This window comes from Bufo gargarizans, chromosome 1 (genome assembly GCF_014858855.1).
Source record: "Bufo gargarizans isolate SCDJY-AF-19 chromosome 1, ASM1485885v1, whole genome shotgun sequence".
NCBI lineage: Eukaryota > Metazoa > Chordata > Amphibia > Anura > Bufonidae > Bufo > Bufo gargarizans.
Window position 1 is genome coordinate 131,446,594 of NC_058080.1, and position 17,539 is coordinate 131,464,132.

The following is a 17,539-nucleotide window of genomic DNA, read 5'->3' on the forward strand; positions in this document are numbered from 1 at the left end:
ACGCACAACACACATCCGTGTGAATGAGGCGTTAGTCAGTTTTGATAAATGCGTCCCCCCCTGAGGGGAATAGTTTTTTTTGCCAAGTTCGATACCTGCTTCCAGGCGTAAATGTTAGTAAATTTGCAGAGGGCGGCACAAAAACACCTGTGCGGCAAAATATTGCTGCACGGGCAACTTGTGGGGATGTTAGTAAATGACCTCCAATGACTATTCCAGCCATGGGGCTCCTAAATCCCGGCGGAGAGCTGATGGCTCAGGGCAGGATTTAGCTGCTGCAGGATTATGTAGCTGTAGGACAGAGAAGGCCAGCTCTGAGCACACCAGGCTATGGCAGCCACTTGTTGCAGGCTGCCTCCATGATTCTCCCATCATGCCCTGGGGCAGACACCTGAGTCACTGCCGCCATCCCCGCCAGGGCACCTCTCCTGTGTGGATGCTGCTCCTTGTCCCCCCCATTGTGGGCTGCAGCAGTGAGTGCCTGGCTCTGGGCGAGCATGGAAGGAGGCATGTGATTGCTGCCTCTGCTCCAGGGGGAGGCGGCTTTAGGATTTGCATGGGCTGAAGGCAAAAAGCTGCAACAGTCTGATTATTTTTAGCTGGTGTGTGGTACAGATCACGTTGCACAGAGCAGGGGACTTGCTTTCGGAGGAGACTGTGGATCCCATTTCTCCTGCTCCAGAGAGGAAGGCACACACTGCTGCCTGGACATGGCCAGCCCTGCACTAGATCTGGAGGACATCACCCAGCCACAGGAGTGCCCTCCTGATGCTGCCTGCAGAGAAGCCCAGAAGTGGATCGAGGTAATCAGGATCTATGTGACAGCTCCTGGGGTGAAGTTTCTCTGGAAGCTTCTGCTGTGGGCATAGTATTGACATGTGAGGAGGAGGCAGTGCTTGTGTGCTGTGCTTGTGTCATCCACATTGTTGCTTGTTTTCCTAAACATCTCTATTGATGGGCACAGTCTGCAGTGATGCCCCTGGCTGCAGCATTGTGCCCTGTGCAGGCAGACCACCAGGCTGGAATAGCTAGTGTGTACCCAGTAGCTGGGTGACAGGCAGAAGGACCTATATTTTCCAGATCTGCATCCTCTTACAGTGCCAGTGGTGCCCATGCATGGCACAGAGACAGCTGAATGCCAGAGAGGTTCTTCTAGCTGCTACTATTTGAGTGTGACCATGCCATGGGGACTGCATACCTGCTGTGGCCATAGCCTTCTAGCTGACAGCTCCTGAACACAGAGCCCTATTCATCTCTGTTTAGAATGGGAGACCAGGGGGAAAAAAAGAGGGGGCACAGACGCTTCCTGGCTGGAAACACGCTGTTATTCTCCTCTTTTTTTAATTTTGCTACAGTTTGCCTGATACTTCTTTTACTTGGCCAGGCATTCCTGTGCCAATGACTTGTGCAGCTGCGAAGGGGTAAAAATTGGGAAAAGGGATGGTTATGGGAAAAGAAGTGTCTTTCTGGGCTAAGCAGCACACGCATTATTGTGTGATTGATTGCAACGTCTGTTGTTCGCTGGGACTCTGAAAAGCCTGCAGAACTTTCCATTGCATTGCTACTGTGAGGCAGCTCAAGCTTCGGGCCCTTCAAGGCACTGAATTGTTTCTTTTGTGAGGACGCAGGCGGAATGCAGATTTATTTTATTTTTTTCTCCCTCATTTTGGAAGTGGTATAGTGCTCGGATTCATAGGGATGAAGGTGTGATCCAGCAGGGAATTCTAGTCAGCGTTTACAGCATCTTGTATATAGTCTATAATCATATATGTAATATGAATGGTATACTTCAAGCTGTGTTGTAATATTATATGAACTGTCAATGCAAAGTATTAATGGCAATGATGCAGCTGTCAGATTTGTGGCTGGAGCTCCTGGTTCAGCCACAGGTTGCGGTGGCAAAATGACTGTAGTACAAGCCTCTGTGGTAGTTTTAGGTTAAACTTGTGCAAGGAATGTCTAGATTTATATCCAGGCCAAACTGGTCTTTTTTACTCTTGTATGAAATCGGACATTTAATACATATAGATATAGCTATAGTTGTCTATGAAGGATGATGGTGGTGTATCTACACTGCTGGCCAGGCTCTCACTGTTAATATGTAATGTATTAGACAATGTGCTTGTCCATTCCTCTTTATAGTCATAATATGCATGCCTCATGCAAGCATTTCTGGAGGTTTACACCTTCTTATTATTTCTTCTGCTACTTGTGTACAGACCTTTCTTCAGGGGTAGAATGTGTATTTGCACGCTATAAGGCCCTTCTCATTACAATTAGCGTTGGACCTTGGACAGATCCTCTGACTTGTGCATCAGTTCCAGAAGGCCATTCTACATCACTTTTTTTTCCTCCGTCTTATACAGGGATGTTCTCAAGTTGTAATGTATACCGAGACCTGGACATTTTTCTTCTGGGTTTCGCTTGAGATCCAGTTGATGGAGACTGTTAACTTCTAAAGGACTTACTTGATCTTCTTCCTTGGCAGGGTCCTGACTGTGCTTAAAGAGACCAGTCCTGTATGGAGACTCACTGAAGTGCTGCATGGTATGGGGACTTATATTGGCAATGATCCATGGGAAAACAGTATGCAAAGAGGTATCTCCCAAGAAAAGTGCCCTACCTAAGATGCAGCCAGCCAGCCAGAATACTACTGCTTACTGATCAGGGGCAAGCACCTCAACACAGCTGGCTACGGATGGAAATTTGGCTTGGCTATTTTCACTTGTCATATCCCAAAGCTTGTTATAAAGTTAATTTTGATTCCTAGCGAGCCACTTCCACAAGGTGGCATTAGGTTCTCTTCTTTGGGAGATACCTCTTTCCTTTTGATTTCCCATGGAGCATTGCCAAAAAGTTTCCATACCACTGAGTATTTCCAGTAAGTCCTCATATTGGGTCTTTTCTTTAAGTACAGCCAGTACCCCGCTTAAGCTGTATCCAAAACATTGTGCCCACCCAGCCAGAATCCTGCTCAGTACTGAGGGTAAGCACCCCAAAATGGCTGTTTACAGATGGATGTTTGGCTTGGTTATTTTGCCTTGTCATATCACGAGGCTTGTTAAAATGTTGATTTGGACTTGTAGGTAGCCACTTCTACAAGGTGGTGCTAGAGAGATGGTTCTTCTTCCTTGGGAGATACCTCTTTGCATCTTCTTTCTTCAAATCATGGTACACTAGTGACCTTCAAAGACTGGTGTTGTAATCTAGCTATGCAGAACACTGAGCAGATCATGGAGTTGGTCCATGCAGACCAGTAGTGTATGAAGATGTTGAGGGATAAAGTCAGGAGACCTCCTGGTCTAGTAGAAGGAGTAGAATAGGGCTGATCGTGACACAATTCCACATATAAGCTTTGTCATGGTTTAATCTATAAAAAATAAAGCCAGTAGAACCCACAGGTCCCTAACTGTGTTACTGTGATTTTCTGGACAAAAAAAATAAATCAGGCCTAATGTACTGAAATGTTTATTTTGTAATTATGTTTAAAAAAAAAAAAAAACCTTGTCACAAGGCAAAAGCAGAAAAGTAGATGACACTGGATAGCTGTACGAGGAGTCACAGGTGACGCAGCACAGTTTCGTTTTGCTATATTTGTTATCAGCCTGCTGCTGTCCAGGACTGGAAATAGTGTCAGTAGTCCCCTTGTTGTAAGGCATCACTTGGTCGTGTGGTGTCAGAATGTTCCAGTATTATTTTTGGTTTTCTTGGTAACCACAGTAGAGGAATGTGGCGAGAGAAACTGGAGACACTTGCTTGGCCTTTATAATTTTAGTATAAAGCTGCAGTTTTTGGATTCTTGGAAAGGTTTCATGTGTGTGGAAGAATGTAAGGGCATTACCCCCAGAAGTACAAAGAAGCCCAGCAAATGTAAGCCCTTGAACAGTACTGATCTGTCAGGTTGTCTAAATCTTTACCCAGGTTTATCTGCTTTTAGGAAAGCCTAAGGCCTCTTTCACACGGGCGTCGTATGTAAGGGCCGGATAGGAAGCCAGTGCGTCGCGGGAAAATGCAAAATTTTTCCGCGTGAGTGCAAAACGTTTTAATACGTTTTGCACGCGCGTGAGGAAAAACGGCATGTTTGGTACCCAGACCCGAACTTCTTCACAGAAGTTCGGGTTTGGGTTAAGTGTTCTGTAGATTTTATTATTTTCCCTTCTAACATGGTTATAAGGGAAAATAATAGCATTCTTAATACAGAATGCTTAGTAAAATAGTGATGGAGGGGTTAAAAAAATAAATAAATTTAACTCGCCTTAATCACTTGTTCGCTCAGCCCGGCTTCTTTTTCTTTCTTCTTCTTTGAGGAAAAGGACCTGTAGTGACTTGAGCGCAGTGACATCACCACAGGTCCTTTTCCTCAAAGAAGAAGAAAGAAGAGAAGCCGGGCTGTGTGAACAAGTGCATGAGGTGAGTTAAATTATTTTTTATTTATTTTTTCAACCCCTCCATCCCTAATTTACTTAGCATTCTGTATTAAGAATGCTATTATTTTCCCTTATAACCATGTTAGAAGGGAAAATAATGATCGGGTCCCCATCCCGATCGTCTCCTAGCAACCATGTGTGAAAATCGCACCGCATCCGCACTTGCTTGCGGAAGCTTGCGATTTTCACGCAGCCCCATTTACTTCTATGGGGCCTGCGTTGTGTAAAAAACACACAAAATAGAGCATGCTGTGATTTTTACGCAGCGCACAAGTGATGCGTGAAAATCACCGCTCATGTGCACAGCCCCATAGAAGTGAATAGGCCCGGATTCAGTGCGGGTGCAATGCGTTCACCTCCTGCATTGCACCCGCACGGAAAACTCGCCCATGTGAAAGAGGCCTAACACTCCTGTTTTTGAAAGCATTCTTTCATTTTGTCTACACCTGCCTAAAACTTCTGCAGACTTGACTATATCTAAGATTCTGGTATAAGGATGTTCTGTAATTAACTGAAATCTGGTACTGTAGGAAGGAAGAGAGGCAATATTATATGATGTCCGTTTTTCTCGTTTTTTTGCTGTGAGGGTGTATTAGCAGGAAATGACAGTGGGGCTCGTGTGTTATGCTCCGTGTGGTGTTCATATAGTGGAGATTACAAACAAGGCAAAGGCCCTCTCCCCTGAGGTTTCTTCAGGATGGAATTCAGAAGTATCATATCTCTTTTTTTTTGTCATCCATAGAATGGGCTCATTGTTCTCTTACACAAGTGTTTCGGGCCGTATTGTAGCTCAGCCTGTATACTGCATATCCCAGGAACTAGGATTTTATCCAGGAATCCTCTTATGGTGGCAGTTTCGGAAGATGTGAACGTGACGAGCAGGCTGGTCAGACCTCAGCTGTATAGTATCGTGGCTTCTCTCTGTAGTCAAGCCCTGCATTATTAACATGGTGGCTCCTCTTACACAAGCCTGGTGTACATTTCATTTGGACCAGATCAGTATTGCAGGTACTCCCATAGCATACAGGGTAAGAATAGATTCCTGGAGACACATAGGTGATCGTTATGTAGCTGGTAGGTAACGGAAGTTGTCAGTCAACCCAGCTTAGGCCAAGGCCACTTCTGCTTTATGAGTTTAGTTTTTCTGTTCCAGCAACAGAGCATAAAAATGGAAATCAACCAGTGACTGATCCATCAAACAATGACGCCCAACATATCCCACTGACTCGCTAAGACAACCTCTGTCCATAGGCTGCGTCAGTGCATATTGGTGTCATACAGGGGGTCCCCTGCTCAGGATAGTCCTCTGTAAGGCCTCATGCACACGACAGTATCTATTTTGTGGCCCGCAAATTGTGGATCTTTAAAATATGGATACTGTCTTTGTTGCATCTGCATTTTTTGTGGACTCATTGACTTCAATGGGTCCGTGGTCTGCATCACGCTCAACAAGGAGAAACCAATGCTTCCCTATCGGCATGGTTCTCCCTTGGGCGTTTTACAGCGCATACGATCGCGCTGTAAAATGCCCGACGCCCCAAGAAGTACATGAGCTTCTTTGGGGCGTCTTGTCGCGCGTTCCCGTACATAGACTTTCGGGAACGCGCGACAATGGGCGTTCGCTTGTCTCTGTATGCGCGATTGCAAACGCCCGTACAATCGCGCATACAGAGCGCTCCATCGCGAACGCTCAGGTGTGAACCCAGCGTTAAGCACACAGATCATCTGCCAAATACAGACCTATTGACGTCAGTGGGTCTGCCAAAAATGCGGATGCAACATGGACGGTATCCATATTTTGTGGAGCGCAAAACAACTACAGTCTTGTGCATGAAGCATAAGGGCTCATGCACACCAACTTATTTTTTTTCCTTGTCTATTCAGGTTTTTTTGGGGCCGTATGCAGAACCATTCACTTCAATAGAGCTGCAAAAAAATGGAAATGACTCTGTGTGCATTCTGTGTCTGTATGTAAAAAAAATTAGAACATCTCCTATTATTGTCGGCATTACAGGCAAGGATAGGACTGTTCTATTAGGGGGCCGGCTGTTCTGTTCCGCAAAATGCAGATGGCCGGTGTCCGTGTTTGGCATACCGCAAAACAGGCAACGGTCGTGTGCATCATGAGCCCTAAGTCAGAGAAAAGTGCAGTAAACCTCAGCGGCTGATGGTGGACCTGGCTCATGCATGTTTTGATTGGCCCGCTTGTAATACTGCATTGCTCCTGCTGCAATCATACAATACATGGCCGACTACAACTTACATCAGCAATAACAGGTGTTTTCAGAAGATGGACCCGCATCTTCAACTGGTTGTCGGGTCAGCTTTGTTGCAATAAGACATAAGTTGTCTTCATGAGTCAACCCCTTTAAGTTCCTGTTCATGATTAGGATTTTTTTTTTTTTTTGTCCATTAGCCACTTTAAAGGTGTTGACCCATCTGGACTCTGGACTATATTTATAGAAAATGCCATAAATGTCTTTGTGTGTGTCCCACCTCTGGGACCCACTGTGAATAGAGCGGTCATGTGAATGAGCGTCATTCTCTCCTGCATTAACTGCTATGGGACTTATCAAAATACTTGAGCCAGCGCTTCACTATTTTCAGAACTCCCATAGCACTGAGTAAAGAAAACCACATGCTCTCCATTCATGCCAGGGCCCCGTTCCTGAGATAGTAAGCGAACCCATCAATATACAATATCTATTTTCCATACATTTCTGGAGTGGACAACCCCCTTTAAATGAAGGGTTAAAAGTCTGTATTTTCTTCCCAGAAATGTATCCTCTCCGTCCATGAGCTATGTCTGGTATTGCACCCCAGCAACCATGTACCTGCAATATCTGACCTAGCCCATGGTACAAGAGTATCTCTGTTTGTCAAAAAGAAATGCAGACACCCTTTTCTAGTAATGGACAGATCTTTGAAGGGTCCAGGTGCTGCAATCCCTGTCCCTCCCAAAGCGACAATGGTCACGCAAAATACCCACAAAATCATACAGCCATGGTGGGGTGGTTGGGGTTTTTGGCTTGTGTGGTCTAACCTATGATGGCTTTAGTGACAGTCCTTGGCTGATATACTGTGCGCTAAACTACAGAAGCCATCTGAAATATAAAAACTGATCTGTGATAGAAGGAGGATTCTTTGAGTTGAGGCTTCAGCAGTAAGTACAGGTCATAGAGCAGATGTCTCACCTCCGAGTAAATACTGACTTGGCTTTCTTCTTCTGCTCTTGAGAACATGTGGAAGATCTGCTGAATGTCTGCTCCCTACCAGTCTTCAGAGCATGGGTGCACTGGCTGGCTGTGTATTATGACAGTGCTTCATGGGCTCTGCTGTTACATATTTATATAGGTATTTGAAACTTCTAAGCATTTTTATATACTGAAGGCAAAGTGCATTGGTTTTCTGGAGTTGCCTTGAGCCTGCAAGAGGGTCTGTGTCTATAAAACCAAGCAACTATTAGGCTACCATATTAAAAATCTATCTATTGTAATGTAGCAGTGTCGAGTTTATCAGATAGGGGTCTATTTGGCACAGTTCTTCAGTGTATTATTATGTTTTGTGGGGGTTTAACCTAAAGGGGTTGGCTCATCTCAGACATTGGTGGAATATCGCTAGGATATGCCACCAATGTCAGATAGGTGCAGGTCTCCCAACCTGCTCCTATCTTCAGAACAGACCCCCCTGAAATAAAGAAGAGCGCACTGCGCAAGCGCGCAACCTCTCTTCACTCATTGCTATGGGAGTCTTGGTGATGGCCAAGCCAACGCTCAGCCACTTCTTGCTTGGCTATTTTTGGCACACCCATAGATGTGAATGGAGACCATGCTGCACTTGAGTTTTGGGGGCCCCATTATGGAGATATGTGTGAGTCCCACCTCTGGGACCCAGACTTATTGGCATTGATGGCATATACTAGCTACATGCCATCAATGTCTGAGATGGGCCTCCTTACTCGTTAGTGTATTGTTGAGAAAGGTGGGTTGAGTCTCCAGACTGATGTTGGGGAGAGAAGAATCGGGTGAACTGAATTTTATTTTATTTTTTTGCTTTATCCTTTGTTCTCCCAGGAGATAAGATGCCACCAGAGGTGTCTGGCAGTGGCTTTCTCCTCTCTCCCCATTGACAACACATACATGGTTTGCTGATGGTAGCATCTATGTGTATGAAGGAGTTTGTCCCCAGTTTTCCTCCATCACATGCCATATTTCGGAGTTATACTCCTTGTTTTTCTCATGTGAAAGCCTCGGTTATACAGGACACACTTCCACGCAGCCTGCAGTTAGCTGTGATTGACAGATTGACTTTCCATCTGCTAATTCTATTTGTCAAAAGCCGTAATTTCTCTCAAAATTGGGAACATTTACCAGTGATGTTGACAGGGGCGGGGGGCCAAAAATTTGGTGTTCGCCCCTCATGGTGTCATTGAGACACAGGTGTTGGTATTGTTGGTATATGGCGGTCACCACTGACCCTAGGGAGCGCTGTCAGCGTCTGAAGATCCAAGCAGAAAAAACATTTTAGTCACGGTTTTGTTAAATGGGGGGGGTTAGTTGCTCAGCCTTAGGCCTCATGCATACGACCGTTGTTTGGGTCCGCATCTGAGCTGATGCGGACCCATTCACTTCAATGGGGTCGCAAAAGATGCGGACAGCACTCCGTGTTCTGTCCGCATCTGTTGCTCTGTTCCGCGGCCCAGCTAAAAAAATATAACATGTCCTATTCTTGTCCGCGCTTTGCAAACAAGAATAGGCATTATATTGACGGCCGCCCGTTCCCTTCCGCAAATTGAGGAAGGCACCCGGACGGCTTCCGTTTTTTGTGGATCCGCGGTTTGCGGACAGCAAAAAACGGCATGATCAGTGCCTTAATGAACTTTAATTAACATCTGTGGGAATTTTAATGCGTTAATGATTGATGGATTTGTTAACATTTATGGTTACCCCCCTTTAATAAAGACCGCGGCCATTTTAATCCATATCTGTAGTATGTCTTTATTTGTTAAATATTTCGACGTTAAGCTGTCGAATATGGCACCATGTGCAGATATATGGCAGAGATTCACCCCAGTAATGATGAAGATCCTAGACTAGATGATGAAAACTTGCCCAAAGTCAGAATTTGTGCTAAAACGAATCCGCTCCGGTCTGGTGTTTACATGACTACAGCAGTGATGTAGCCGCATACCCCATCTGCCTGCTGCAGCCAATCAGTAGCCTCCGCGAGCTCATGCCGTACAGCACTGTATACAGGAGATCAGCTGGTGGGTATGGGATCTTTTTATTATTTTAACACAAACCCTAGCTTTGGGCGTGTTTTGCATCATCTCATATAACCCCTTTAACGTATGTTAAAAATGACATATTTAACATTTCAAGTCACAGGGCAAGTAGTTGGTAAGATTTCAAAATTCCTGTCGCGGCTTGCTATTGGCTGCTCCCCCCTGACGCCGGATGTTTTCATCTGCGCAAAAGGGAGATGCAGCGGAGGCCGTCCCGACGTCAGAAGCAATGCGGGAGCTGGGTGGCGAGGTAAGTACAATCTGTGTGCGGGGCCTCGGCATTTGGAGGGGGGCATTATAGGTCTTGGATAACCCCTTTAATAAATGACTCAGAATATTTTTGTCTTTGAGGGAGATTTATCAAAACTGGCTAAGGCTACTTTCACACTAGCGTTCGGGTGTCCGCTTGTGAGTTCCGTTTGAAGGGGCTCACAAGCGGACCCGAACGCATCCGTACTGCCCTAATGCATTCTGAGTGGATGCGGATCCGCTCAGAATGCATCAGTCTGGCAGCGTTCAGCCTCCGCTCCGCTCAGCGTTCGGGTGTCCGCCTGGCCGTGCGGATCAGTCTCAGACGGATCCGCTCTGAACGCAAGTGTGAAAGTAGCCTTAGCTGCCATAGCAACCAATCAGTCTGCCTTTCATTTTCCAAAGGTGCTCTGAAAAATGAAAGGTGGAATCTGATTGGTCGCTATGGGTAACTAAGCCAGTTCTACTTTACACCAGTTTTGATAAACCTCCCCCTTCGTGTATGGCCAGACATTACTAGTTGCTGTCGCTGACTATTTGGTATTCCATCCTGTATCGGGGACACCGGGGTCAGATGTTTGGTCAGTGTGTGTATTTGTATTAGATTACTAATTCTTTCTTAAACCTACGTGTTGAATGCACACGGATCAGAATCCCACCATATCAGACTTATCTCCTGAGTCTGAGAAGGGTATGCTAGAATGAAATCATGTTTTTGGGTGGAAAATACTTGTGTTTTGGTGACATCATGGTCAGGGCGTGCCTGGGAAAGTTACAAGTGTGCTTTGGTCATCTAATATTAGACGCACCTCGCATTGCAGTTCCTGTGTAGACTGAAGTGAGACAATGGCTGGAGCGCTCCCTGGGGAGGTTATGTTGTGGTGGCGGTCAGCAGTATCCCCAGCAGGCAGCAGGACATGCTAGATCTGCATTTTGTTTCCTCCCAGCTGTGAACAAGGCCAAACATTGTACTGTACCAGTGGCAGCGCTGTTCTGTAGATCCCTGCAACCACAGATGTTTAAGTGATGTTTAATGACTATAAGTGAGGAAGTCGAGCGGAGAGCTTTACAGTCATGCATGCCGGGGAATACATGGAGGAATTGTCAGTACGTGTATATTAGATTATTCCTAATTAAAGGGTTTCTGTCACCTGAAAAATGGGTATTAAGCTGGCTGACAGCGATGTGCTAATGTCAGCTGAACATAACTATATTAGAGCCATCTCACTGCCTGAAGCCTTTATTGAGAAAAACAAACTTTTTATAATATGCTAATTAGCCTGGGGGGGGAACGATGCACCTGATCCTAGAGGCTCCGTTTGCCAACCTCTGGCCACTCCCTTCTCTTGATTGACAGGGCCAGGGCAGCGCTGCTCTCCTCCCGCCAGCCGTGTCTGCAGTGTAAGGCCTAGTTCACACTTCAGTGTTTGGTCAGTGATTTCCATCAGTGATTTGTGAGCCAAAACCAGAAGTGGAGCCTCCACAGACATGAGGTAGACGGGAAAGATCTGCTCCTGTTCTATGTTTAGAGCTGCACCTGGTTTTGGCTCACAAATCACTGATGGAAATCACTGACCAAACACTGAAGTGTGAACGAGGCCTAAATCTCGCGCTGTTCAGTGAGGGTAGGACGCTCGGCGGCTGCTGGCTTCCTCACTGCGCCTGAACGGCGCGAGATTTACACTGCACACACGCCCGGTGGGAGGAGAGAAGCACTGCCCTGGCCCTGTCAATCAAGAGAAGAAGGGCGTGAAAAGAGGTAGGCAAACTGACCCTCTAGGAGCAGGGGCAACGCCCCCCCCCCCCCCCCCGCTTCTAGAGGCTAATTAGCATATTATAAAAGTTCGGTTTTCTCACTAAAGGCTTTAGGCAGTGAGATGGCTCTAATATAGTTATATTCAGCTGACATTAGCACATCGCTAATGTCTGCCAGCTTAATACCCATTTTTCAGGTGACAGAAACCCTTTAAGGGTATGAATACTTTTGCAATTAAATTTTAATGCATGCAGAATGAAAACTTTGCAAATGCTTTTGAACGAAAACCGCTCTCTTGTTCTGGTGCTTCTGTGAAAACCAATGCGTCTCCACGGTGACAAGGAAATGTATGAAAACTGGTGCATAGGAAAACCAATCAGACTGATCCTTTCATTTTCCAAATCTGATTGCTTGCTATGGACTACTAAGAAAGTTTGCCTTTGCACTGGTTTTGATAAATCTCTCCTTCTTTCATCTGTTCCATGCTTCTAACTGCCTCATGCACACAACCCCATATGTTTGTTGTGTTTCATTTGCTGTCTGCAAATCATGGATACCCAAAATACAGATGCAGTCTGCGTACCATCCACTTTTTTTCCCCTCCCCCACGACAGCACCTTAGAGAGATGGCTCCGCCCCAGGACAGGAAACCTGTAGCATAAAAAAGGTGGAGCCGCTCTCCCACCTCAGTGAGGTTTCCTGTCCTGGTACGGGAGCCTGCAGTGTCGTCCTGACCTGGAAGTCCCGGTAGAAGCCGGAGGGTTGGAGCGTCAGTCGGTACCTGCCCGATTGTTCCCCGCAGGCGCGGGGATGAAGTTCCGGAGGCGGCCGTGCGTTCCACTGGGCACAGGGCAGAAGGTGCTGGTCCCTCAGGCGAGGAGGACGGCGCCGGCGGCTGGAAGAGGGCCAGAGGGCCTTACTGGCTTTGCAGACTCGCCGAGACGCCGCCGGATGTGGAAGCGGCGTCTGTAACCGGAAGCGCCATGTGTTCCACGGCCGTGCGTTCCACGGCCGTGTGCTTCCGGTCAGGTGACCGGAAGTTCGGCATCCCGGTAATTTTAAAACCGTCTCCAGGCAGGTATGATGAACCGGGTTGTTCTGGACGCCAATAGCTGATATCCAGAGGCCAGAAAGTGGACCAGAGGGGTTCCACGGCGATTTTGGCGTGGTGGGTCTGCAGGAGCGGTGATCTCTCAGGTGAGAGGAACACTTGGTGGCAGTTTGTAATTGAGGCATTGTTGTATCAGTGCAGGTTGTTGCCCCCACTATGGACGAAGAGAGGAGGTCTGAAAGTGCGGATGTGAAGATCTTGCCACCGGTATTGTGAGTCCTATTCTCAGTTGTTAGAGAGATCTGGACTGTTCTCAGTGTTGGTGTGTTCCGTTTTTCTTAGACGGTACCTAAGAAGGTGGCGGCAAAGAAAAAGAACAAAGAATGCCCTATCTGCAAGTGCCCGTTGTCTTCTTCTTACACTAAAAAGCTCTGTCAGCAGTGCATTGAGAAGACGGTGGCTGAGGAGACTCCAAGTCTTTTGAAAGACCTTAAGTCAATCATGTCTGAAGTTAAAAATTCCCTGAGAAGTAGGAAGAGGAGAAGAGCAGTGAGGCAGGAGTCCGACGTGGAATCGGAGGATAGCGACTCTTTCTCCAGGAACGAGGACTCTGATGATTCCCTTTCTTCGGAGGATAATATTAAAGAAGGAAAGTTCCTATTTCCAGCGGAAGATACGGACAAATTGTTAAAAGTTATCCGATCTACCTTGGAGTTAGAAGATACCAGGGAGGATAGGTCGGTAGAGGATGTTGTGTTTGAGGGTCTTAGGGAAAGGAAGCGTAGATGTTTCCCGGTCCATAGGTCTATCTCAGCAGTGATAGAAAAGGAATGAAAAAAAACGGATAAAAAGCCGTTCATTTCTAAAACCTTCAAACGGAAGTATCCATTCGAGGAAGAAGCGTCTACATCTTGGTACAAGGCCCCTAAGCTGGATGTAGCCATTTCCAAGATTTCTAAAAAATCCTCACTGCCCTTTGAGGACATGGGATTCTTAAAGGACCCCTTAGATAACAGAATTGACTCTTCCCTTAAGAATGCGTGGGAGTCTTCTGCGGCTGCTTTCAGACCTAGTATAGCTGCCACGGTTGTTGCAAGGTCTATGTCACTATGGTTGGAGAGGCTAGAAGGGCAGATTAGGGAAAAATGCCCTAGGGAGCAGTTATTGGCTTCAATTCCGACCTTCCAGAAAGCTGCGGATTTTATTGCAGATGCCGCGGTGGACTCGGTGAGGCTGGAAGCAAGGACCGCTTCCCTTTCTATTTCTGCGCAACGTGCTTTGTGGCTTAAGAATTGGAAAGGGGGAGATCTGTCATCCAAGTTGAGGTTTTGTAGCATTCCCTGTGATGGCCAGTTTCTTTTCGGGTCAGAGCTTGACTCTTTACTCGAGAAAGCGGCATATTCCGATCCATCCAGATCACCAGAGATTCCTCCGGGTGGCAGTGAGGACCGAGGTGGGACTTCTTCATTTTCAGTTCCAGGCTCTTCCCTTTGGCCTCTCCATGGCACCTCGGATCTTTACCAAGGTAGTGGCGGAGATGGCTTCCTTCATCAGAAGGGAGGACATCACATTTTTGCTTTACCTGGACGACTTTCTGGTGGTAGCCCAGTCCCAGGAGGCGTGTGCCAAGTCTCTGGATCGGGTTATGGAGGTTCTTCGGTCTCTGGGTTGGCTGTTAAACATCCAAAAGTCCAGGTTGGAGCCGTCAACGAGCCAGGTTTTTCTGGGTCTGGTTTTAAATTCCAGGCTGGAGAGAACTTTCCTCACAGACGAGAAGGTAGCTGGGGTTCAGGGAATAGTTCAGAGGGTTCAGTTAGAACGGAACCTGTCTATAAGAAAAGCTATGTCTCTGTTAGGAGTTCTAACTTCCTGCATACCAGCAGTCCAGTGGGCTCAGAGACATTCCCGCCAGTTACAGGTAGAGATCTTGGCTGCCACCAAACGTGCGGGGGCATCCCTGGAGTCAGTGATGAGCTTATCAAAGGTGACTCTCTTCCCTAGATTGGTGGAAGGAGGTAGGAAATCTGAATCAGGGACTTCCCTGGTCCTTTCCGGAACCGGTGTTGGTTACTACAGACGCCAGCCCCTGGGGTTGGGGGGCTCATGTGGAGGATCGGATCTTTCAGGGAGAGTGGTCCCAGGGTCAGAGACGGTTTTCATCGAATCGGAAGGAGCTGAGGGCAGTTTTGCTGGCCTTGAGAGCGGTTCTTCCGATGATCCTGAACAGACATGTGAGAGTGATGTCCGACAATCGGACAGTGGTCTCATATCTCAATCGTCAGGGAGGGACCAGGTCAGATTCTTTACTGAGGGAGTCGAGATGGATTTTCGAGGAGATAGAAGGGAGAGTGCTTCATCTCTCGGCCATTCACATCAGAGGGGTAGAGAATTCTCGAGCAGACTTCCTGAGTCGCCACAGACTGCGTCAGGGAGAGTGGTCTCTGAATCCAATTTTTTTTCCCCAGATAGTAAGATTATGGGGTTTACCTTCGGTAGATATGTTCGACACAAGAGAGAACAGAAAGGTACAGGATTTTTTCTCCCTCAGTCCAGAGGAGTGCCCATCTGAGGTAGACGCCTTTCTCCAGAAATGGGATTTTCCACTAGGCTATGCCTTCCCTCTGCTTCAGCTGATTCCTCTGGTAGTAAGGAAGATCAGGTACGAAGGAGCCAGGGTTATCCTGATAGCCCCCTTCTGGCCGAAGAGGGCATGGTTTTCCCTGTTGAGAGCAATGTCAGTCTTGGATCCATGGATCCTGCCAGAAATTCCAGATCTATTATCTCAGGGTCCTGTGTTCCATCCAGAAGTAGGGTCCCTACATCTTTCGGCATGGAATTTGAGAGGTCATTTTTAGCCAGTCAGGGATTCTCTGAGGAAGTCATTTCCACTTTGATGAAAAGTAGGAAGGAGGTGACAAATGTTATTTATGCACGAGTATGGAGAAAGTTCTTGTCTTTTATAGGCACAGAAGTGGTTTCCTGGCCGTTAGAATTTTCCGTAGTTCAGGTGTTGGAATTTTTACAGAGGGGATTGTCCCTCGGGTTAGTAAAGAGTACACTAAAGGTGCAGGTGTCAGCCTTATCAGTTCTGGGGAGAAGAAGTTTGGCCATGGACCCTCGGGTGGTTAGGTTTTTTAAGGCAGTGGATAGGATTACGCCAGTAGCAGGCCCTAGGTTTCCTCCCTGGGACCTTAACTTAGTACTTAATGCCCTTACCAGACACCCCTTTGAACCTCTAGCATCTTGCTTGGTTAAAATACTTTCCCTTAAGCTAGTTTTGCTGGTAGCTTTAACTTCAGCCAGAAGAGTTGGGGAGATGCAGGCCCTCTCTATTAACCCCCCTTTTATGTCCATCAGAGAGGACAGAGTGGTTCTCAGACCAGATCCTGGGTTTATGCCAAAGGTTCCTTCCAGGGTTAATAGGGCTCAGGAGGTAGTTCTCCCAGCTTTCTTTTCAGAGCCTAAGGATGATAGAGAGAAGGAGTTGCATTCTCTGGATGTCAGGAGGTGCATTTTGCAGTACCTGGAGGTGACTAAAGACTGGAGGAAGTCCTCTGCCTTATTTGTTCTGTTCGGTGGGGCAAGAAAAGGTAATACTGCCTCTAAGGCTTCTATTGCCCGGTGGATTAGAGAAGCTATATCCTTGGCATATTCAGTAGCCGGCGTGTCTCCCCCTATTTCTGTGAGGGCTCACTCCACGAGGGCGGTGTCCACGTCTTGGGCAGAGAGGGCCAGCGTATCTATTGAACAGATCTGTCGGGGGGCCACCTGGTCTTCTCCGTCCACCTTCTATAAGCACTATAGGCTTCAGCTTGATTCTATCTCTGACCTTCTTTTTGGCACTAAGGTTTTGAGTTCTGTCACCCACCCTGAGGATAATCTCTGAAATCTCTCTCTAAGGTGCTGTCGTGGGGGAGGGGAAAAATGATGATTACACTTACCTTTAATCGGATTTTCCTGACCCCACGACAGCACCTCTTTATTCCCTCCCTATTGGTATAAGTCTGTGTGTTCACGGGTGTTGCGCAAACAAAACAAAAAAATATATATATACAGTATGTAAATTAAACTAACGTAAGGGGGAGTCCCTCTCATGCTCTGGAAACTCACTGAGGTGGGAGAGCGGCTCCACCTTTTTTATGCTGCAGGTTTCCTGTCCTGGGGCGGAGCCATCTCTCTAAGGTGCTGTCGTGGGGTCTGGAAAATCCGATTACCGGTAAGTGTAATCATAATTTTTTTTTTATTGTGATCCCATTATCTTCGTGGTCTGCATTTTGGGGACCGGGAGATGCGGAATGTGGATGATCTGTGTACTTTCCGCATCTGTATGCCTATTCCGCAAAACAATAGAGCATGTTCTGTACTTGGACCACAGACTCATTGAAGTGAATGGGTCCGCAAGAAATGCGGACGCAACATGGACAGGATCCGTATTTTTCAGATCCTCAATCTACAGAAAATACATAGGGGCACATTTAATAATACCAGCTTTTTACACCGGTCTTAGTTTCCCCCTTTGCGCTGCCGCTAGATACGCCCAATTTATGATGAGGCGCACACCTCATTATAAATTAGATGTATCTGTGGCAGTCTGTGCACCTTGAGTAAAATCTACGCCAGTCCCTCCAGGCGTAAATGTCAGTAAATTTGCTGTGGCTGGCAGCACAACCCCCGCCTCACTCCTGTCACGCCCAACTGGCGTATAAATTGCAAAACCAGCCACAATTTTGGCGCACAGCCAGACAGAAAAGGGATTTGCGATACTCTTGACA

The 17,539-nt window shown here is 46.9% G+C and overlaps 1 protein-coding gene across 1 annotated transcript in view; it reads left to right on the forward strand.

The window, feature by feature from the left end:
* The first annotated feature begins 406 nt into the window (after positions 1-406).
* Positions 407-17,539, forward strand: part of LIMCH1 (LIM and calponin homology domains 1) — a 323,950-nt gene continuing 306,817 nt past the window's right edge. Inside the window, exon 1 of the mRNA XM_044276674.1 lies at positions 407-803. Within this exon, the coding sequence (XP_044132609.1) occupies positions 711-803 (93 nt within the window). The 5' untranslated portion in view covers positions 407-710. The remainder of the gene's footprint in view (positions 804-17,539) is intronic.